At 58.7% G+C, this 21,641-nt stretch overlaps 1 protein-coding gene across 2 annotated transcripts in view; it reads right to left on the bottom strand.

Annotated features, from left to right (window-relative positions):
- NOTCH1 (notch receptor 1) overlaps nt 1-21,111 on the bottom strand; it is a 33,573-nt gene extending 12,462 nt beyond the window's left edge. For both annotated transcript variants that reach the window (XM_042830715.1, XM_042830716.1), the window contains exons 1-13: nt 20,962-21,111; nt 19,467-19,548; nt 7,931-8,193; nt 7,147-7,485; nt 4,645-4,767; nt 4,281-4,514; nt 4,006-4,161; nt 3,738-3,923; nt 3,248-3,361; nt 2,515-2,628; nt 1,373-1,606; nt 971-1,081; nt 81-273 (exon numbers count right to left, since the gene is read on the bottom strand). In XM_042830715.1, coding sequence (XP_042686649.1) covers nt 81-273; nt 971-1,081; nt 1,373-1,606; nt 2,515-2,628; nt 3,248-3,361; nt 3,738-3,923; nt 4,006-4,161; nt 4,281-4,514; nt 4,645-4,767; nt 7,147-7,485; nt 7,931-8,193; nt 19,467-19,548; nt 20,962-21,019 — 2,207 coding nt within the window. In that variant the 5' untranslated portion in view covers nt 21,020-21,111. The remainder of the gene's footprint in view (nt 1-80; nt 274-970; nt 1,082-1,372; nt 1,607-2,514; nt 2,629-3,247; nt 3,362-3,737; nt 3,924-4,005; nt 4,162-4,280; nt 4,515-4,644; nt 4,768-7,146; nt 7,486-7,930; nt 8,194-19,466; nt 19,549-20,961) is intronic.
- Nucleotides 21,112-21,641: the final 530 nt, after the last annotated feature.

Here is a 21,641-nt window from a genome sequence, read left to right as displayed (position 1 = left end):
GGAAAAACAAGAGCATAAAGCAGAGGTTTCGGTGCCACCTGACCATGCGTTGGTGTGAGCAGTGCTGTGCCCCAGCCTACCCGTTCAGCCCATCGTGGCACCTCCCGTGGATGCAGGGGTTGCTGTTGCACTCATTCACTTCGGACAGGCACTTGGGGTCATGGAAGCCCTCGGGGCAGAGGCAGGTGAAGCCATTGATGCCATCCTTGCATGTGCCCCCATTGTGGCACGGATTGCTGGCACATTCATCGATGTTGATGTTGCACATGCGCCCTGGGAAAGAGGTGAGCAGCAAAGTGTCAGTTCTAGCAGGGACACGGCACTGAGGGTGCACGGCCTCCTGGGGACACGTAGACTCCTCCAGATACTGGAGGCTCAGGCCTCTGGGCACACACGTGTGCCAGGCCGCCTCTGGGGTAAGGGGAGTTCACATGGCTGCCTTGCACTCCTGGCTAAATTCAGTGCAATCAGGAGGGGAAATCACTGCAGTCAGAAGGGGGCCATGCTGTGGGCTCCTGTGGTTCAGGAGGGACACTATCGAAGGGAGCCAATTTCAGCCTGTAACCCTACCTGCTGAGGCTGACAAAGAACGGCTTTATGGAAGGCTCCTGGCAAGCAGGAGCACAAAGAGCCGTGTGGCCCCGCAGCCCTCGCTGCCGTGAGCGGGGAGCCGGCGGGGTCTGCTGCTATCAAAGCTCTTTGCTTTTTGCAGCAGTTGATCAAACAAACCAGTTAGACAAGGCAGCAACCCGATACCCATGGGAGTGGATGCAATGGGAGTCAGATTCCCGGCACTGGAACGCCTTTGATTTTGACTCCAGCTGGAATCGCCCGCTCAGACAAGTGGGAGGTGTTGGGATGGGGTGGCAGCGCTGCCGGGTGCCCAGGCAGGGGCAGAGCCTCCCCAAGACCTCAGCCCCCCGGCCCCTCACAGTGCCCCAATCCTCACCTCGCCGTGCCCCACTCTCACCTGTGTACCCCGGCTCACAGGTGCACTCGTAGCCGTTGATCTTGTCGATGCACTTGCCATAGTCACAGGGGTTGCTGGCGCAGTCGTCCAGGTTGATCTCGCAGTTGGGCCCTTGAGGAGGAAAGCGGGGGTGTTTGCAGGGTGCCCCCGGCCCTGCTGACGATGCACAACAAACCCCACGGGCGCTGCTCCTGCACCACAACAAAGCCTCCCCCGCAGACAGCTTCCAGCTGGGGTGCGGGTGCTAAACTGGGAAAACTCGCCCTGGCCGAGGACACCCCTGCCCCAGGCTATCCCCAAAACCAGGGCGGCTGCTGGCAGTGCCCTCCCAGCACATCAAACCATCCCAGGAAGGCTGGGTGCCTCGCTGGCACCGCCGCCCCAGGTGCTCCCCTTGCTTACCCGTGGTCCCCTTGAGGCACAGGCAGTTGTAGGCGTTGTCCCTGTCCTGGCAGGTCCCCCCGTTTCTGCAGGGTTGGCTCTGGCACTCATTGATGTTGATGTCGCAGCGGTGGCCCGTGTAGCCGGGCTGGCAGAGGCAGGTGAAGGCGGCGATGCTGTCCTTGCAGGTCCCATAGTGGCACGGGTCGGGGTTGCACTCATCAATGTCGATCTCACAGTGCACACCCGAGAAACCTGGAGCCATTGGAGACACACGGTGAGGATGGAGCACGTTGGGGGGCAGATGGACAGTGCTGAGGTGAGGATGGAGGACACTGGGGTAATGATAAGGGACGCAGGGTCACGACATGAGATGTTCCTCCCCACATGGCAGCATCCATCCTCTCCAGCAGTCACACCAATGCAGCAGGATGCCCCACAAGTGCAGGGCACAGGGCAATGGAGGCCCCCAGGCCACGGGGCCTTTCAGTGCCCAGCTTGCAAGCTTTGTCCCGGGGTGCACAATGATCTGCATTAAGCTGCCTCAGCTCAGGAGTGGGGCCCCATGCTCGCCCGTGTCTCATCCCGGAGTGTGCAGGGGGGGCGGCCGCATGCACCCCCGAATAATCACCCCCCAGCAGATCCTATTCTCCTGGCCAGCTCCCTCCCCAATGGGCTGGGGGTGGAGAGCCGAAGACAAAGTACAGCTTTGACTAGACCCCGCCAAGCCCACATAGCAGCTTTTCATCGGGGCTTGGCATTAGCAAGACACTAATTAGAGGCCATTCAGCTGGAAGATTTCTGGCGGGAGCTGCTCCACAAAAGAGCCACTGTTTGCCACCAGGGCTCAAGTCATCATTCTGTGCAATCGCTCCTTGGGTTTCGGTGCGTCGAGCCCCCGCAGCCCTGCACCTTGCATCCCCATAGAGGCAGCTTTATTCCTTCCTTCCTTCCTTCCCCATCGCTGCCGGGGCCACACCTCGTTAGCACCGGGTTCATAACAGGACTGGCTGGAAGCGGGTATCTGGGGTGAGTTTTGGGAAGACTGGCACATTCCTTGCTAATAACTCATTGATGTGGTTTTACGGCACTTCACGTGGCAGAAGGTGACTCAATTCTGCTCAGATGTGCCCAAGCCCCCTCAAGGACACGGGGGGCCTCACCTTCGGAGCACTCGCAGCTGTAGGTGTTGGGGCCATCCACGCACTTGGCCCCATTCTTGCAGGGGGTGCTGGCGCACTCATCGATGTCGAACTGGCACAGGTGCCCATTGAACCCTGAAACAAGCAGACGTTGCATCCCCGCCAATGGCTGCAGCACCCCCTCCCCACAGCCCACAGGTCCCGCCAGGCCCCCCACATCCCAGCCTGGGCGCCGGGTTTCCATGGGGACGGCTGCGCGGGGCCCTGAATGCGGGGCTGCGACCCGCCATTGAGAGCATCTTATTTACATCTCTAGAGGAGCAAAGTCTCTGAACTTCAAAACCTCCTTTCACAGATTAACCGTCTCCCCATTCTCCGCTCCACCCCGTGACTTTGACACAGCATTCAAAGTGGCTGGCGAGGCCCCCCGGCCCCCGGCCCTCCTTCCCAAAGAGGGGCCTTTTCAAGTGCAAAGCCGAGAGTTTTAATCCACCTTCCCCTCTCCCATGGACTGGTGCAGCAATGGGGCTCAACCCATCACTGAAATGGCAAAAAAATCCCCAACCTGCTCCGCGCCCAACCTGCTGCACATACAGGGATGCCACCCAAGGCACAGTTTTGCTGTGAGCATCCCACACTGCTGCAGGGCTGAAGCTCTGCAACGGATAGAGCCAACTTTTGGGGCTCTGCACTGCCCGGGTAGGTACCCAGCACCAGGGATGCCGTAAGGGATGCAGAGAAGGGATCCACGTACCGGTGGGACACTCGCAGTGGAACTCGTTGATCTTATCCAGGCAGTTGCCATTGTGAAGGCAGGGGCTGCTGGCACACTCATCTGTGTTGATTTCACAGTAGACGCCCTCGTATCCTGCAGACAGACCCAGCACCCTGTCAGCTCGGTACCATGGGACCAACGTGCAACATGGCAGGACGGGCAGGTGGCACCAGGGAGGTGTTTGGCCTTTATGAGGACAGCCCGATAGCCACGCTCCAGCTGATGGGACTTTATGCACAAGCTCCTGTGTGACCATCCACCATGGATTTCACATCCCAAGCCAGCAAGAGGAAGAGCGTGGAGGGCTGGTGGTGCCCAGGTCCCTACTGCCAGACCCATCACCGCACAGGTTTTTGGTGCTAGCCTCAGGCACAGCAGCCTCTCATAGCGACCAGCCCAAATCCATGCTCATGAGCACATGAAGCCTTCCCTGCCCGCACCCAAGATCACGGCAGATGTGCCCACACACCAGGCATGCAGATGCACTGGAACTCCCCAATCTGGTCCAGGCAGGTGGCATCGTTCTGGCAGGGGTTGGAGAGACACTCATTGACATCGATCTCACAGCGGGGGCCTGAGTAGCCCTGCAGACACTGGCACTGGAAGGACCCCTGGGTGTTGATGCATTTCCCTGCGTGCTCACAGGGGTTGGCTCCTGCAAGACACAAATGCTGCTTATAGGACGCTTCTCCCTTCTGTGCAGAACAAACTGCTTGGTGCCAGGACACAACACTTACCCAGTGAGCACTCATCCACGTCCTGGTTGCATGCCGGGCCCATGTACCCCGAAGGACACGTGCAGATGGCTTTGCCATTGACAGGGTTGGTATCACAGTTGGAGCCCTCATTGCAGGGGTTGCTGATGCAGGCATCATCCAGGTGGCACAGCAAACCTGGGGGGAACAGCACGATGCTGGGCACGCAGCTCACCGTGCATGAAGACCTTGGGGGAAGGAGGGGGACACCTGAAGAGCTGCAACCAGCACGAGGTGGTGCAGGAATGGGGCCTCACCTGTGCGCCCATGGGGACACTCGCAGTAGAAGGAGGCCACCCGGTCGTGGCAGGTGGCCCCCTGGAAACAGGCAGCCATGGCGCAGTCATCGATGTTCTCACTGCAGTCTTCGCCCGTCCAGCCATTGACACAGACGCAGTTGTAGCCACCATGGTTGTTGTGGCAGGTGCCCCCGTTCTGGCAGGCATTGGGCATCAGCTGGCACTCATCCACATCCTCGGTGCAGTACTGACCTGCGAGGGAATGGGGCACCATCAATTCCTTGGGCCCAGATGGGCGTCTCCATGCTCTTCCCACCCAGCTACGCATCCTCCGGGCAGGACATGTCCCCCAGCATGTCCTCCTGCTGTCCCCCAGCACTACCTGTCCACTCAGGTGGGCACTGGCAGTTATAGGTGTTGACGCCATCCACGCAGGTGCCTCCATTTCTGCAGTTGTTCCCTGGACAGTCGTCGATGTTCTCCTCGCAGTTCTGCCCGGCGAACCCTGCACAGAACAGCCACTGCATCACCTCCCTGTGACCATGTCCCCAACCAGTGCCACCGTCCCCACAGCCCGGCAGGGCTCCCAGCACCAGGGGGGTGCCTTCCTTCCGCCATCCCCGCAGCTGGGTGCTGTTATCAGGCAGACAGCCCGCCGGCGCTCCCCGCCCCGCTCCTTTGAAGCTAGCGCCTGGTTTCATCCCCAGCCGATTCCTGACATGCACATTACCCCAGGAGGGAGCAATCTCCCAAGCCTGGCAAGCAGCCCCGTCCTCGGCACAGGGTGCCAATGCCCCCGGCCCCGCCACGCTCACCCTGAGCAGTGGAGGCTGTGATGGGGACGGGACGAACCGGGGCTGCTCCCCCCGCCGCTCACGGCACCCGGCGCTGAATCACCCCGCTTTAATTCCACGTTTAAAGAGCCTCATCGCCAGTGCTTCCCCCACAGGGGAATTCTTTGTTTCCAAGCCTCTCGCAGCGTGAATCATAGCACGGTGTAAATCTCAGCTCTCCTCTCAGCGCAGCCCGGCTGCTCGAGTTCACGTTATCACCTCCATCTGATAGCACGGCGCGCATGGAAACCGTGCGGCACCTGACCTCACCCCACAGCATGTGCAGCAGAAATGAAACGGCCCTGACTGGGATATCTGCCATCTCAACCCCCGGTACGGCCACTGGTCCTTGCTCTGGGCTTGGCACCAACACAGGGATGCTGCTCCGTGGTGGGGATGGGCAAGATGTGCTCCTGTGAGCACTGCCACATGGGGACCATGCGGGGAAGGACACACACCAACCCCAGCACCAGTCCAAAGCAGATGAGCAGGTAATTTTGTGCCTCATTTTTAAGCAGTTGGGTTGAGACTGAGCAGCAATAACCAGCAATGTCCTGCCTACCAGCACTAACACTCTGAATGAGTAATTTTGAACCCTCCGAATGAGTAATTAGTACTGCAATTACTTTAAACTCAGGGTTACACTCTGCAGCGATGGCATGATAAAGCAGACAAGATTAGTTTAACTTTCAGAAACCTGCTGCAGTCAGGAAACAACAGGGGACTTTGTTTTTGCTGCATACCAGCGTATCAACCCCTCTTATCATCAGCACCGGCCCCGGTTCCTGTGCCTCTGCCAGAAGCCGATGCAGCCCTTGCACAAGCCATGCCCTACGGCACAGCTGCCAAAGAACCCCAGTGACCCCCTCAAGGATCAACCCTGCCTTCCTGTAGGGCTGTGCCACCCATGGGAGGCGAACCGGCCGGCACAGCATGCAAATTCCCTGGCAGCAGCCGCCAGCCGCAGTGGGGTGTGAGCGCCGATCCCCCACGGCAGCAATGCTCCCCAGGGCGATCCCTCACCCCGCTGTGCCCGACGCCAGGAGAAGTGCAGTGTCAGCAGTGCAGCAGGCAGGCCAGCACTGCTCCTTGCCACCCTCAGCTTGCCCGACCCTGCGGCAGTGCCGCTCCTGCTGAGCTGTGCCTGTGGGAGCTGCTGGCTCTGTAGGGCCAGGCTGCCTTCCCTGCATCAGCCCCAGTGCTGCTGGTAGCGTTAAGAGCTCTGCTCCAGCCTGGGTGAGCAGGTGCAGAGAGGAAACTGGAATTCCTACAGGGCCATGGTGACCACGATGTGGGTATCTGGATGTGGGCACATCGTTTTGGGTCCCAAGATATGGACATCTGGATTTGGGTCCCAAGATATGGAAGCCTGGATCCGGGCACCTGGACATGCAAGCAGCTAGATAAGGGTACTAGGATGTGGGCACCTGGACATGGCTACCAGGATGCAGACATATCTCTGCCAGCTGGGACAGCCCATCCCCATCTCAGAGGGATGGCAGCACAGGGATGCTCCATAAACGTGGGGCAGGAGGGAGAATGGGCTCCCATGGCAATGCTGAGCTCCCGCAGGAACCCTTCATTTTTGAGGCTGCCCTTCATTTCTCTGCCCTGCAAGGCAGGCTCCTCCCACACTCACCGGAGGGAGCAGCAGTGAGCACAGGCAGGGTCTCCTTGCCCCAAGCCCATCTGCACTCGGAAACTTTCTAAAATAGCTATTCCGGGACAATAATTCCAGTCTGGAAGTGGATTAAGCTGAAGCGGAAAAAGGCACTCTTATTCTGGAATATGAGCATCCGCACAGGGGCCTCTGCTGAAACAGTTGTTTTGGAAGAGCTATTTTGGTGAATCACCACGTATGAAAAGCCCCCAGCTGACCTCCCTGTTTAAAGCACAGCTGCCCAACATCTTCCCAGAGCCATCCAACACAGCGGGCTGCAACGCCTGGCTTTGTCACTCTCCAGGAGGTGATATGCGTGAAGCACTGTGGGCTCAGGGAGGGGAAAGCGAAGGAGAAAAGAGCAGCAAATCGACCCCAACACCTCCCCTACCTGGCAGACAGGTGCAGTCGTAGGTGGTGTCCCCAGTCTGACGGCACGTGCCCCCATTCTGGCAGGGTGAGGGGTTGCAGGGCACATAGAGATGCTCGCAGTTCTGCCCGGTGTAGGCTGGCTTGCAGGAGCACTGGTAGGTGCCCACCTCGTTGGTGCAGCTGCCGCCGTTCTTGCAGACAGGTGGTGAGATGTTGCATTCGTTCACGTCCTGCTTGCAGTTGGCCCCATGGAAGCCGGCCGTGCAGCTGCAGATGTAGTGGACTTCAAAGGGGACACACTGACCTCCGTTGGCACAGGGGTTGGAGGCGCAGGGATCGGCCTGCTGGCAGGTTTTACCTGGGGAGGGAGGGAAGAGGAGGATGCAAAGAGCAGCTCCTAGTGCTGGGGCACAGGGCCACCTCAAGAGCTGTGTTTGCAGGGGGGTGCCAATAACTCCCCCTAGCTGAGCATCTCCCAGGCTCAGCTATACCAACCCTCACCATTTGTTTTCAGTGCTGACATAGAAAAGCTCAGCGCCCTTCTCCAGCAGTGGGGTGTTCAAGGAGCAGCCCTCAGTAAAGGCTGCTCATCCCATCCAACCACAGAGTCATTCAGCATGGAAAAGCCCTCTCAGATCCCCAAGCCCAACCCATCCCACCGTGCCCACTAACCATGTTTCCTAGCGCCGTATCTCTCCTATTCTAGAACGCTTCCAGGGACACTGAATCCACCTTGAACCTCTCCAGGCACAACTCTCGTCCCTCTCCATCCCATCCCACTGTCACTCATCCCTACCCCTCACCTGACCAGCCTGGTGGGCAGCGGCACTTGTACTCGCTGAGTGTCACCAGGTCGCAGGTGCCCCCGTTGCGGCAGGGGTTGTTGAGACAGGCGTTGTCCAGAGGTGTCAGGCAGAGCTCGTCGGTGAAGCCCAGGCGGCAGACGCAGCTGTAGTCGGCGGTGCTGCCACGCACCAGGGGGATGCAGGTGCCGGCGTTCTTGCAGGGAGAGCTGAGGCAGGGGTTGGGCAGCTGGCATCGCTCGCCCACGTGGGCACTGCTGCACCTGGGGGTGAGAAATGCCATCAGTGTGACCCATTGTAGGGATCGGGGTGCCTGCTCAGGTACCGGCACCACGTGCACAGCCGGCCCTGCTGTGTTGGCAGCGGCTCTGGGCTGAGCTGCACCTTGAGAGGAGAGGAAGATGAAAGAGGCGCCTGCAACAAAGGCTTCCCCCATCAAGGAGCCTGCACAGACTTGCAAAACCACAGTCTCCAAGCCCGGTATCCTGCTTTTCATTCCAAAGCACTTCTTGCACTCCCCTTGCACTGAAGAGGAAACCCAGGCCTGGGGGGGGGGGACGCGTGGCTCACCCCACAGAACTGGGAGCACCGGCCCCACACACCCCCAGACCTGGTACAGGGAGCCCTGCAGCAATCCTGGGCTGAGCCCCTGCTGTCTGCCCACAGCCCTGCTCTTCACCCTTTGTATCAACAGACCTCAGCCACATGGGAAGAAATACAGGCCCGGCGTTGGCTGCTAACAGGTGGGGCACAGCTCAGAGCAGCTGAGGTCCTCCATGATAAACTGTCTCCAAGCCTGGTATCTCTGCATGGGGGCCCTGAGAAAAGTCCCCACACGATGGCCATGGGCTCAGCCATCTGCCACCCACAGCCACAAGGATGGGGATGTGCTGCAAGGGGGCAAATGGCGTGGACATCCTGTTCTGCACTGGCCATTTTGCCATGGGCACTGTGGTAGAGAAGACACAGGAGGAGCAAGGCAATGCTGCAGCCCTGTCCTGCAGTGCCAGCGTGCTATGCCCTGAGTAGGAAGCACGGAGAAAGCCACAGCCTGGAAAGAATACTTGTCTGCAAACTACAGCCCAAACACCTCAAAGGCAGGACACGAAGCTCCCATTGGCAGCACAACCCCAAAGCTGGGACACGGGGCTCCCACAGCCACCACAGCCCCAAAGCTTGAACACAGAGCTCCTATGGACACCACAACCCCAAAACTGGGACACGGGGCTCCCACGGCCACCACAACCCCAGCTGGGACATGGGGCCCCCACACTCACAACCCCAACTCCTGGATCTGGGGCTCCCATGGCCATAACCACTGTGCTGTTGCAGGAGCACATCCCTGCCCTGCTCCCCTTCTCCTCTTCCCCTACTTTTCTCCTTCTTTTTTTTTTAGTTTTTTTTGTTTTTTTTTTTCTTTTAACCCAATTCTGATTTCATTGTCGGGGATTGTGTGAGAATTTGTCAGGATTCTGAGACATTTTGAGTTAATGAGACGGCATTATCCAGGCCAAATGAAAAAGAAAATGTGTATAATAATAAATCAGGGCATCTGCTCAGCACACAAAGGGCGGCGGGGAGCAGGTGTGCATCCTAATGAGGCAGAGCAGCTGCCTGTACCCGATGCCCGGCTCCGAGCACGGGGCGCCGGCGCTTCTGGGTGGCTGCATGGGGACAGCGAGGATCGGGGCCGCGGCTGCCTGAGAGGGACCATTGTATGGAGCTGGGCGAAGGCACGCCGCTGGCGGAGCGCTGAGTGTGTGCAGTCATCTGTTAAGCCCCCGCCTCTCCACACCACACATGCTTTTTTTCTTAAAACAATCCTCCGGGCTCCGCTGGCGGCGGATGGGGCGGCGTCACGGGGTCCTGAGATGGGAGAAAAGGGGAGGAAGGGGGGGGGGGGGGGAAAAAAAGAGGGGGGAAAATGGTGTTGGACAAAGAGCTGCGGGGACAGCGCGGGAATCGGTGATGCGGTGCCGCCGTGCCTCCACCAAGATGGGGCACAGGGAGAGCCCTCCCTCCCAATTAGAGCTCGGATCGTTTCCAATTTTGGTGTTTGGAGCTCACGGCCAAGAGCAGGGCACGTCCCCCCCCCCGGAGCTGGGCATGGTGATGAGCGGGGAGGTTCGTTAGCAGGTTTAGGGACACGGTCAGTGCGCATTTGGTGGGGGGACTTGGTGATCTTAGCATCTTTTCTAACCTCAGTGGTTCCGTGATTCAATTGGAGGAGCTCACCTGGGACGGCAGGGGAAACAAAGGGTGTTTCGGGGCTTTCTGCAGAGCCAGGGCTTGGGGCTGCATCAGTGACCAGCACAGCTCCCACCACACCAAATGCATCAGAATGGCCCCCAGGGCCCCACCAGCACACCCAGCTGCTGCCAGGAACCTCTGAAGTCACAGAACAGCTGGGTTGGAAGGGACCTCAAAGATCACAGCCCTGTTTTTTTTTTATGGCTTTCTGCCTGTTTATAAGCTGAGTTACAGCACAATTGGGACAAGGTGCTGGGGAGAGTGCAAAGGGGCAGAGAGGGCTGGGCACAGGGCTGCCTTGTGCACTGGGTCTGGGCTGGCTGATGATGGGCATGAGCACGAGCACTGCATGGTGCTTGCCTGTTGGATTTCTCCTCCATTGCCAGCTGCTGGAAGCGCTGGTTGAGCAGCAATTCAGAAATAAGCAATACAGTGCAAGCACCATTCAAACCAGCACCGTCCTTGCTGTGCCCAACACAGGGTCTGCACAGCACCAAGGGATGCAAGCAGCCCAGGGAATGTCACCCTGTGGATTTTCCTTTAGCGATTCCCAAGCAATAACTGCCCAGACTGAACCCAACCTGCCTCTGGGCATTAGCATAAGAGACATTAAAGCTATGCTTTAATTATAGACATGAGTGCCAGCAAAGGACAGGGCGGGTGCTTCAGCATCAAAACACCTCCGAAGGGCCACTAGAAAGTGGCTTCAAAGTGCCCAGGCTACAAATACCAGCACCTCTCCGCCCCGAGCAGCAGCTGAGAAACACTTCTCCCCTTCAGCTGTTGCAAAAAGGAACACCCCACACCCCCCAGCTCTGAGCTGCTGCACCATCCCTGAGCTCACTGCTGCATCCCGGCACAACAACAGCACTGCACAGACCCAGATGTCCCCGGTGTGCAATTTGCAAGCAAAAAACGACGCAGAAAGACCCAGCCGAGGTCAGACAGCAGCTCCCAGGGGACGGCCTGGGAATGGGAACGGCGGCTCCAAATTCCCAAACTCCCAGCACCGAGCTTGGGCCAAGCACAGCTCTGCTAGGCGAGGGCACGTGCCTTTGTTGTGTCTGCTGCACATCCTCAGCATGTCCCCAACAGCAGCACCATGCTACAGCGGGGCTCTGAGAAAGCCCAGCAGAGCACCTAACTAAAAGCATGAATGAGAGGTGAGAACGGGCGAGCTGGGTGGGCTTCACATCCCAGCACCCCACGAGCAGAGCTGCAGGGCAGCGCCCAGCCCCATCACCCCTCTGCTCATCCACCAGTGTGGATTTCTTCAGCGTGTCAGCAACAGGTTGTGTCCCTGCACAGCAATGCAGGCACTGAAAGCATCCCATCCCGAGGCAGATGTTCCTGTGACCTTTCACCCCTGCTCGATTCAGGAGCTTTGCTGCTTTCCTATCGGCGCTAAGCTGCCATCTGCCACCAGCAGCACAGCTGACAGCCAGGCAGCCCTGCAGGGCTCACGCACTGCTTTGTTCTGATCTGGGACACGACAGCCCTGCAGGAACCCACCCCCATGGGACTGGGGGGCGTTTAAAGGTGCTGGGCTCACGGGGACTGTCCCCATCCCTGTCCCCAGCACCACACAACAGGAGGGGACAGGAGCCCAAGCTGCTCCTGCACAACCCCCTCCTCATCTGCTGGGAGCACAAGTGGCCAGCTTGTTTCCCCTAAGGCAACAGCACCATGGGAAAGCCGAGCAGGGATGGCTCATGCCTTTACTTCAGGCCCATCTTGGGGTGATTGAGTCAACGAGGCTGGGCGATTCCCTGCTAGGGCTGAGCATCCACCACCAGGATGGGAACACCTCCAGTGAAGGACCAGCAGAGCCAACGGGGCTGCAGCAAGCAGAGATGGCTCTGTGTCACAAAGCACAGCCACTGCCTGCACGGCGCGCTGGGTGCCCACGGAGGGTCCCACTTTTGGCACATCTGAGCGACGCCTTCACCATCCAGACAGCACGGAATGAACCAAGTGGCCAACGGGACAAACAGATCTCAAGCATTTGCAAAGCGCCGGCCAAGGGAAGGAGAAACAACCAGCAGGAGTCACTTTTCCAGTTGTGTCAGTGGCTTCTCTTGGCACAGCCTGCGAGCAACACCGCAGCTCCCAGCGTCACACCCCGCTCCTATGGCACGCTCATTGCCCACACTGGGAACCCCACGCCTCAGCAATGAGGGATTTGGTCCCTGCATGGTGCTGGCCCTAGGGGCTGGCAGTGCCCAACCGAGCCCTGCATTCCCCCTGCATCACGCAGCACGGTTCCTGGCACCCAGCAGGACTGCATTGCTCCGCTGCGTTCCCAGCCCTGCCTGCTCCTCCTCACCACCCCAAACCAGCGCCGGGTGGAACCGGTGGTTTCTGTGCAAAGTCCCATCCTGGCCTCACGTTATTAAGCACGCCGGGACACCGGCCTGGGAAAAAAAACAGTTTCACATAGGGAGGGTGGTTGGCAAAGCAACAGGTTACTTCGAGTGACATCAGGTTAATAAAGTGAGAGCAGATCTACCGTCTCGTTTAATTAAAAAAAAAAAAAAAAAAGCACGCTGCAATCCCAACGCTTTGATGTGCTTCTTTGGTTCAATTTCGGTTTTGACCTAGCCCAAGTCATCTAATCGAGATTTTAAGACCCAGACTTTCATCTGGAGAGAAACACACGGAATTCCCAAAGCTGGATGTGCTGATGGACTGAGCGGTGCTGCAGCCATCGGTCCTCTGAGCAACGCCGAGCAGAGAGCAAAAACATGGCTCTGCTCCTTCAGCAGACATCAGTTAGGACAGTTTGGGAATGGAAGTTCCCATTGTAATGAAAAACAATATAATCCCATTAGGAAACAGAGGGGCTGGGCTTTTCACCACGATGGTAAGCTGCTACCTGGGAAGGAGCTGCTTTTCTATGGAGCTTCATTCACAATGAACATGAAAGATGGCTAAGGAAGAGACCAAGACAAAACTCACTCCATTCCCACCCTCAACAATGGGCTCTCGAGTTTTTTTTCCTCCCAGATGATGCTTTTTATATCCTCTGCTGGTGTAAATCCACACAGCCCCATTGTTTGTGGGGCTGGGCTGCCCTAGCAAGGCTCTGCTCTGCTCATCACAGTCACTCTTGGTGGACACATCCAGCTCCTCCTCAGCAAGGAGCTCAGTTATCACACATCCACTAAGGCTGGAAGAGCCCTCTCAGATCCCCAAGCCCACCCCACCGTGCCCAGTGCCACATCCCTCTGGCACCCCCAGGGACGGTGACCCCACCACCCCCTGTGCCGCTGTGCCATTGCTGCCCACTCTTGGAGCAATGACGAACGAACTCTGACTTTTTTTTTCCACCCCAAACCACGTTTTGGTTAAACACTGCACTCCCTGATCCCCATATATGGAGAACTCCCCCAGGAACACACGCGGCCCTTCTATCTCGCTCTCCTAATCCTGAAAATAAAACCTGAGATTAGGATCTGAGCGGCTACCAAGAGTTTAAACAACCTATATTTAGCTCTGGTGTTTATAAATAGGAGGAGAGGGGCGTTTCGTGAAGCCCCTACAGCACAAAATCCACCGAAAGCCAAAGCCATTGCGCTGCAGCAGACAGACTGCAGGCGAGGAGGGGGATGGACAGACAGCCACAGATCCAACCCCCTCACTAAAGCAAAGCGGAGCTCTGTAAATCAGTCACCAGCAACAAACCCCCTTGGAAGCAAAGGCTTGAAGCACCCCAAGCAGGATGACAAGGCCCCAGGACCAGCGCTGCTGCTCAGCTCAGCCAGGGAGGCCGGGACGGTGCTGCCCCGACACCTTGCCCAGCAGAAATCCCTGTGTCAACACGCAGCCCCACGGAGCAGCGCAGACAATGGGGCCGCCTCTGCCCTCCGCCCGGCGCCCGCATTCCTGCCCCGCGTCCCATAGAAACCTCTTTTCAAGGGGAGCAGCAGGCCCTGTGAAAGGGCCGTCTGCCGCCCTGCCTTTTGACTCCCGGGCCTGTGTCTAACATTTTAATAGGGGCCGGGGGCTGGGGAAGGACCCCCCCCCCATACCAGGTCATTCTCCCAGCTGCCCTGCAGCCGGCACGCGGGGCTCTGCCGACCGATGGGCGCGAGCCGGAGCTGCATTCCTCCACCCACCCGAGGGCAGCGACCTGGTGCTCCAGCTGCTACCAAAACCTTTGGAAGAGTCTTTTTTTTCCCTCGCTCCTTCTGTGCAAGGATGCACAGCACGGTGGTGAGCGCTGAAGCGGTGAGAATTCACACACATGTGGGTAATTGCCACCTTAAAACAAATCACCGCACCTTCAGAAAGACGCAGCCCCTGAGCAGAGATACCATCCAGTCCTTGGGGTCCCCACTGGGACAACTCATCAAAGGGACACGGGACAGAGCAGCTGGAAGAGCTGCGGTGCAAAACCCTTCCATTGCTCCTTTGGGAATGGCTGCAGGTGGGCACGGAGCACCCTATGGCACACGGAGCATCCCAGAATGTGCAGAGCCAAGGAGGAAAAGCAAGGCTCAGCCCTGCAGCCCCAGCCTGACTCTGGTGGCCCACACGTGGCCTGGTGGCCCCGCTGGCTCTACCAAACCCAAGGCAGGGGCTGCCCCACGCAGCGCACCAGCCCACCGTCACCTGGCTGCTCACCTGCAGCCTGCCCCATCCATGCAAGAAAGGTGACGTTACGGCATCATTACTACTTAATAAATCCATTTCCCATATAAATACCATTAATTTCAGATCTCGGGGAAGGGAATTAGGGTGAAAACTTGTTAAGAGAAAATGACTTGCGCGCAAATTTTTGCAACTTGACCGAGCGTGAAAGTTTCCCATTAAAATGCAACTCTGCTCCCTTTGCTGGAAATGTGCGAGGGCCCAATAACCACAGCCTAAACTTTAACTGGTTTTTCCAATATTAACTCCAGTCTACTGTGGGGGAAGGGGAAGAGGTGATGGGTGAAAGCCTGGAGCAGATGTCACCAGGTGCCACGGCTCACTGTCCCGGGGCTTGAGCGGCAGGTGGGAGCTGCCACAATCTGGGTTGCTGCAAAGACTTCCCACCATCACACACCATCAGACCCACACAGTGTCTGCTCCTAGAAGCCTCGATGCAACAGAGCATTCCTGCTGCTCAGCCCACACGCCGCTCAGCAGTGCCTCTGGCCAATACAAAGTGCAGCAGATTTGCCCCAGACCAAAGCACGAGTCCAGCCCTGGTCTGGTGAAAACCCAACAAGCACCCATGGCTCAGGGCACTCGTGCTGGGGGTGGCACAGACCTGCTGCTGCCAGCACCCATGGAGGCCAACCCCAAGGAGCATCCCAAGGAGCTGACATACAAGCTCGCACCTTTGTGGTTGTGTAGCCTGGCTGGAGGATGGGAATTCAAGGAAAGGATGGTAAAATGGCAGCCAGCCCTCTGTGGGCACAGACACACGGATGGGGTCACCCCAAACCCAGTGAGGTGCCACGACTCAAGCAAAAGCCCTCTGCATGGACTTCCAAGGCACATCCCATCCTCTTCCAGTCCAATACACAGTATGAAACCTCAATGTCTGAAGTTACACTAGCCACAGAGAATTCTCCATCCAGCATTTACCAGCTCGTGGTAACTGCACCCCGAGGCTACTCCCTTGTTAAATACACTGATGCTCTATAAATTTCACATTCCACTCATGTACAGCACTCAGGACACCTACAAACACGAGCAGAACGAGGGTCACCACACCTCCAGGCCTGGAAAGAGCGAGTTGATTTCCAAACAATGTTATTTTAAACCTCGCTAACTGCCCTTAATTGGGGAACAGCTTGGCTGTGCGGTCATAGATACGTGTCAGCTACATGCTGCATACAATAAACCATCACCACCCGGAGGTGGGAGCTGGGCTGGAACTAATGGGTCCTGCAGGGAACAGCCGTACTGAACGCAGGGGATTGCAGCCAGCATGGAGACCCCATCACATATATCCGAACAGAAATCAACAATCTACCCAGAACACAAAGTGAGTTACGGGGTCGGCGACACGTCCTGAGTCAGTGATAACCACAGAGACACGGGACGCAGGCAGATCCTTCTAGAAAACAGCCAAAACACCGCCGTCCTGGTGACCCCAGCAGTGAGTTCCTCAGTTAGAAGTGCAGCAGGTGGTGCCCTGTGCTCCCATCTCCCCTCTCACCCATTCCCACCTTGCCCTTTCCCAGAATGAGCTCAGGCTGCAGCCGCCATGGAGAGCCCTCCCAGTGGCTGAATCACTGCTCCTCCACCGCTCTCAGGGCTTCCTCTGCCCGATTGTTCAGCACTCCACCCTCTTCCTCTCCAGCACGGAGACGGTGGTTTTTTCTTTGTTATTATTTCATGGAAATAACGTTGAGTTAAAGCACATGAGAGACAGAAAAAAAAAAAGAAAAAAAACCAACAAAAAACCAAAGCAGAAGGAAACTTCCGCCCTTTGCAGTGAGATAACAATGACTGAGCAGCCAGTGACTCGGAGGGCACAGCGTGCTGTGGGGCTCACATCACTCCTCAAGCCTTCCCGCGTGGCTGCAGAGAAGGTTCTGAGCTGAACAAGCCACCTCTTGCTGCTGCGGTCCTCTCTGAGTGCTCCTCTCACTGCACCCAGCCCAGCGTGCTCACCACACTCTCTGGCAGCAGAGGAAGCACTCTGGGGAAACCCATTTTTCTCCTTTTTCAGTGCAAGCACAGAGATTAATTTCATTGCTCTTTTCCTCTGCAGTTTTGCTCCTCTGGGCAGCAGTGCTGACCCAGACCCTCTGCTGACTTGAACGGGGCAATGCCGAGTGGAAAAGGATCCAGAGAGATGCTGCTGGGGCAGGGCTGGAAACGCAGCCCCCTCTCACGCCATCTGCTTCTACCTGCTGCAACAAGGGAGGCCCTGGGAATGAGAGTCACGTGGCACAGCAGCCTAAAATCAGCCCCACTCATTGTGGGGATGCCAGGCAGAGACAGTGATCCAGCAGTGTAATTAGCAGCCACCGCTATGACGATCGGATGATTTCGTTTTGGAAAACCTTCTCATTTGGTCTGGGAAGACGTCTCAGTCAGAGCGGAGTGCCCCTGTGCCAAGCAGTACCACGAAACCACGCTAGGAGCACCACGGCTGCCAGGCCCATCCCCAGGGCCAGACCTCTGGGGGCTGTGGGTCTGTGCCAACGCTACGTGTGGGGTGAAGCATCCCAAACCGCACCGCTGCTCCTGCCAAGGGGGGGCAGGCAGCTCTTAGGGGCTCAGACAGAGCCCCTCCAATGCTGAGTTCAGTGGGAGCCCCAAACCCTGGCCGGGACAAGCAAGATAAGGCCCCGAGAGCCGCACACCCCAAAGCACTGGGAAATAATAAAGGCTTAGAGTGCTCCTCACTGCACACCGGTGGTTTCCTTTCCCTAACAGGGCTGATAATGGGGCGTGCAGTTATCAGAGCCGGCTCTGCCCCGCGCGGCCACTCGAGCAGCGTCCCCTCGGACACGATTCATTTCACTCTGCTTTCTAATTGGATTTGTGGGGACGGCACAATGGGGCTTTATGGCCGGAGTCAGTGAAGTGCCAGGCCGAGCAGAGAGGTGGCCAGCAGCCAGCACACGGCATTGCACGCCGGCGCCAGGGGCAGTGCCAGCCTTCCTGCAGCGCTATCTGCGCCGCTGGCTTTGCTTTGTTTGAGGAGCTTGGAAATGGAGCTCCTGGTGAAGAGATACTCAAACCAGTGAAAAAGAGCACTTTGCAGGCTGCTGTCGGGCACCTGGGAAAGCTGCACCTTGCCCAGGCTGCCAGCGTCCCTAATATCGTCCCATCCAACCCCACAGCTTACTGCAAAATGAGCTCACACGGACCTGCAGAGCTGCCCTGGTGCCTGCAGCCAGGCTGTTCACAGCTCCCAGTGATACAATTCCCCCAAGTTAACTTTATCTCCTGAAAGCTCAGCAACTCGAGCTACTCTGGAGGCTTCTCCCCCAAACGGAGCTCGCACGCATCAGACCTAATTAGATTCCATCACCATCTGCACATGAAATGTAAATCAGGAGTTGCAGAGACTTAAGGGAAAAAAAGGAAAGAATGACCACAAGGAAAAGGAGGGGTGTAAGGTTGGGGAGGGGGCGGAGGGTTGGGCATTCTGGGAAGCCATACATGATTAGTCACACAGCATTAATCTGCCTCCCTTAACAATAGCTGCCGAATTTCGACCGAATCCCAGCTGTCGCTCTTTGAATGAAAGAAAACAAGATTTAGAGCGTCAAGCGTTGGTAAGGGCTTCTGTGCAAAAAAAAAGTGGCGTGCATTCATTAGTGGCTCACAAAGGGACCCAGCCTTTGTCCATTAAATTGCTCATGTGCCTGATTGATTTGCTGATTTATTTTCAACCAAAGGCTTTGGGGGGCTCCGCTTGGAGGAGGGGTGGGGGCTGCCTGGGCGCTGCAGGCAGAGTAACGGCACCCAGAGCTGCAGAAAAGCAGCAGGCATTGTCAAGGAGAAGTGCCATTCAACAGGTCGGGGTTGGAAATGCCTTCGGGTTCCTTCGCCGAGAACTTCCTATTGGGAAACTCGGGGTGGGTGGGAACGTCTCCCGGCCCGCTCTCAGCTCAGCCCATGTTTAACAGGCAGAAGGGAAATCTGGCCGGAAAGCAGAGCCTTGCCCATTCAGATTTCTTTTATGGAATAGTTTTAAAAAGGGAACTGCACTCTTATTCATTTCTCTGGGTTATTGTTCCCTGGGAGCCCGGACTGAATCGGCCATCGCTGCGGTGGGTCGGGTGGTCCTTCAAAGGGACCCAAGGCTTTACACATCCGCTTCCCCACCATCAGCCCTGAGAACACCCCGTGCCAGTAGCGGGCACGGCTGGCAGCGTGGCACTGCAGGCACTGCCCCATGGATGGACACCCACACGACACAACCATCCTTGGATACTTATTGGAGATGCCCTGGAAACCAGCTGCCAGGGACTGGAGGGCAACGCTATGGGGCCAGAAAAGGGGGGGGGGGGGGGCCGGCAGAAAGACAGACAGACAGACAGCCCTCCCACCCCCCCGTCGTCCCTCCCTCCCGCTCCATCAGCAGGGCACTCTGATGGGTTAACACCAGCCAAACGTGGCCCTCTGCCCATGTTTTTCCACCCAGCCAGGAACAAAGCCCAATCCTGCCAAACCCGCGGCGACTCCTACACGAGCAGGTTATTCTTGCCACTCAAGAAATGAAAACGCATTTCGCCCTATTAAATCCAGAGCCTTCAAAGCAAAGTCAACAGGCACGTCAATGCTTCAGCTGAGGGAGGTGGAAATCCTCCTGCTCCTCCATACTTACTGGCACACTTCCGTCCCATTGAGGAATGTTTCACACTTGCCCCCGTTGAGGCAGGATTCGGCCAGCTGCGAGCACCGCACACCTGTGAACAGAAGGAGAGCATCAGGCACAGCTCAGAGCCCGGGGGTCTGCACCCCATTGCGGGGATGGGCTCACGGGGACCATGGGAATGGGCAGGACTACAGTGCCCCAGTGAGGAAAGGGGAGACCTAAAGATAACCTGGGGTGGTCCTGGGGGAGGGCTGTCCCTTCCAAAGCAGGAGGGCAGATAGGGAGAAGCACCGGGTAGGACATCTGAGTGACAAACACCATTTGGGAAAAACCATCTGCCTGCTGGCCCGTGGGCTGCCACGAGCTCAGTCCCGGAATGAGTGGCTCGGCACAACTTGCTATGAGTAAAGGTTTCATTGTCTGGCCCTCGGAGCCGGAATCTGCTCAGTTACCACAGCAACTCGCTGAAAAGTACCAGATTCACTTCCGATTTCCACCCCGGCTCACTCTTCCCCTTCTTCTGCCGCTCTCGGTGCAGCCAAAGCAGTTTCACATTGAGCGAACGCAGAGCCGCAGCCCGAACCGAACCTCCCCCCGACGGCAGCGGAGCGGCCCCGTCAGCGCCGGTGGATGGAGCGGGCCTCGCTCTGCCCCTACAAACAGCGCCCCGAGAGGCTCCAGCTCTGCCCAGCCCGTCGGGGCGGCCTCACTGCCCACCCCTCCCCCCCCCACCCCTTCGGCCCTCGACGGCAGCTCTGCACTTTGCGGCTCTGCACACGGATCCGCCCCGGGGCCGATGTCGGGGAGGCGGAGGGGGCGGGGGGGTGTTCAGGAGGGGGGCCGAGGGGCACCCGGCTGACTTTCAAGAAACAGGAAACCGAGAGAAATTTGCAAAACGGTCAAAAACTCTCGCGGAACAACAGCACGAGCGCGCCCGCTGTGCGCACCTCCGTGCAGCCGAGCCCCGTGCCGAGCTCCGGGATCCACACAGCCCCCAGTGCCGAGCACGCAGGGGACCCCCGCAGTCCTCAGTACGGAGCTCCGAGACCCCTCACAATCCTCAGAACCGGGCACCGCGACCCCCACGGTCCTCAGTACCGAGCACAGGGGACCCCCGACGGCTCCGCGCCCCGCTATCGCGACCCCGAGCTCCGCCCGCCCGCAGCGCCTCGCTCCGCTCCCCGACGGCTCGGCTCCCCACGGCGGTCCCGGATCACCGACCCCGCTCCCCCTCCGCTCGGTTCTCCGCACGCGAACCCCGCGCTGCCGAACTCCAAAGTTCCGTCCCCGTTTTTCAGCCCGCTCCCCCCTCGGCACTCCGAGTTCCGGACCCTCCCGGCGGCCCCGCGCTCCGCTTCCCGCGGATCCCCCGCCGCCTCCGAGCGGAGCGGAGCGGAGCACCGCACAGCCTCGCCTCGCCTCGCCTCGCCTCCCCTCGCTCCACCGCGCCGCGCCGCGCCGCGCCGCCGGCAAACTTCCTGCCGGAGCCGGGCCGGGCCCTCACCTCGCGTCGGGGCGGGCAGCAGGGCCAGCAGGAGCCCCGTGGCCAAGAGCCGTTTCATCCCTTTCTGCTCCCGCCGCTCACAGCCGCATAGATCCGGAGGTCGCCGGCCGAGCCGGCTCGAACCGAGCGGAACCGAACGGAACCGGAGCCGTGCGGCGCGCGCCGGGAGCCCCGAACACACCGCGCCCCAACGCCGAGCGCAGCGACTCCGAGCGCCGGCGCCTCCCGCGGCCGCTCAGCCCCCGCGGGCCGGGCCGGGCCGGGCGGAGGGCGGAGGGGGGGCGGGACGGCGCGGGGCGGGACGGCGCGGAGCGGCGCGGGATGGGACGGAGCGGGACGCCCCTCCCTGCACGGCGCGGGGGGCAGCGCTGGGATCCCACCCCCGCTCCCCACCACGGCCACAAAGCGGCTCCGGACGCTCCGGTGCGGTCGTAGCCGCGGCTCCAGTGCGGTTCTGCATCGCTTTGCGCAGACCTCCGTAGCTTGTTGCAGCTCCGAGCACCGCTTTGCGGTCCCTGGGTAGACCCGGGGCAGCTCCTGACACCCTTACGGAGCCCCTCCGTGAACCCTCCCAGACTGCCCTGGACCCCCTATGCAGCCCCCCCCGTGTAACTCTTGCATAGCCCCCAAACAGTTTCGGACTCTCCAAGCAGCCCCAGAGACCCCTGTGCAGCCCCCCC

Source organism: Centrocercus urophasianus, unplaced genomic scaffold (assembly GCF_019232065.1).
Source record: "Centrocercus urophasianus isolate 14NV4802_14NV808 unplaced genomic scaffold, USGS_Curo_1.0 seq_34, whole genome shotgun sequence".
In the NCBI taxonomy this organism is placed as follows: Eukaryota; Metazoa; Chordata; class Aves; order Galliformes; family Phasianidae; genus Centrocercus; species Centrocercus urophasianus.
This window is presented reverse-complemented; position numbering and strand designations above follow the sequence as displayed.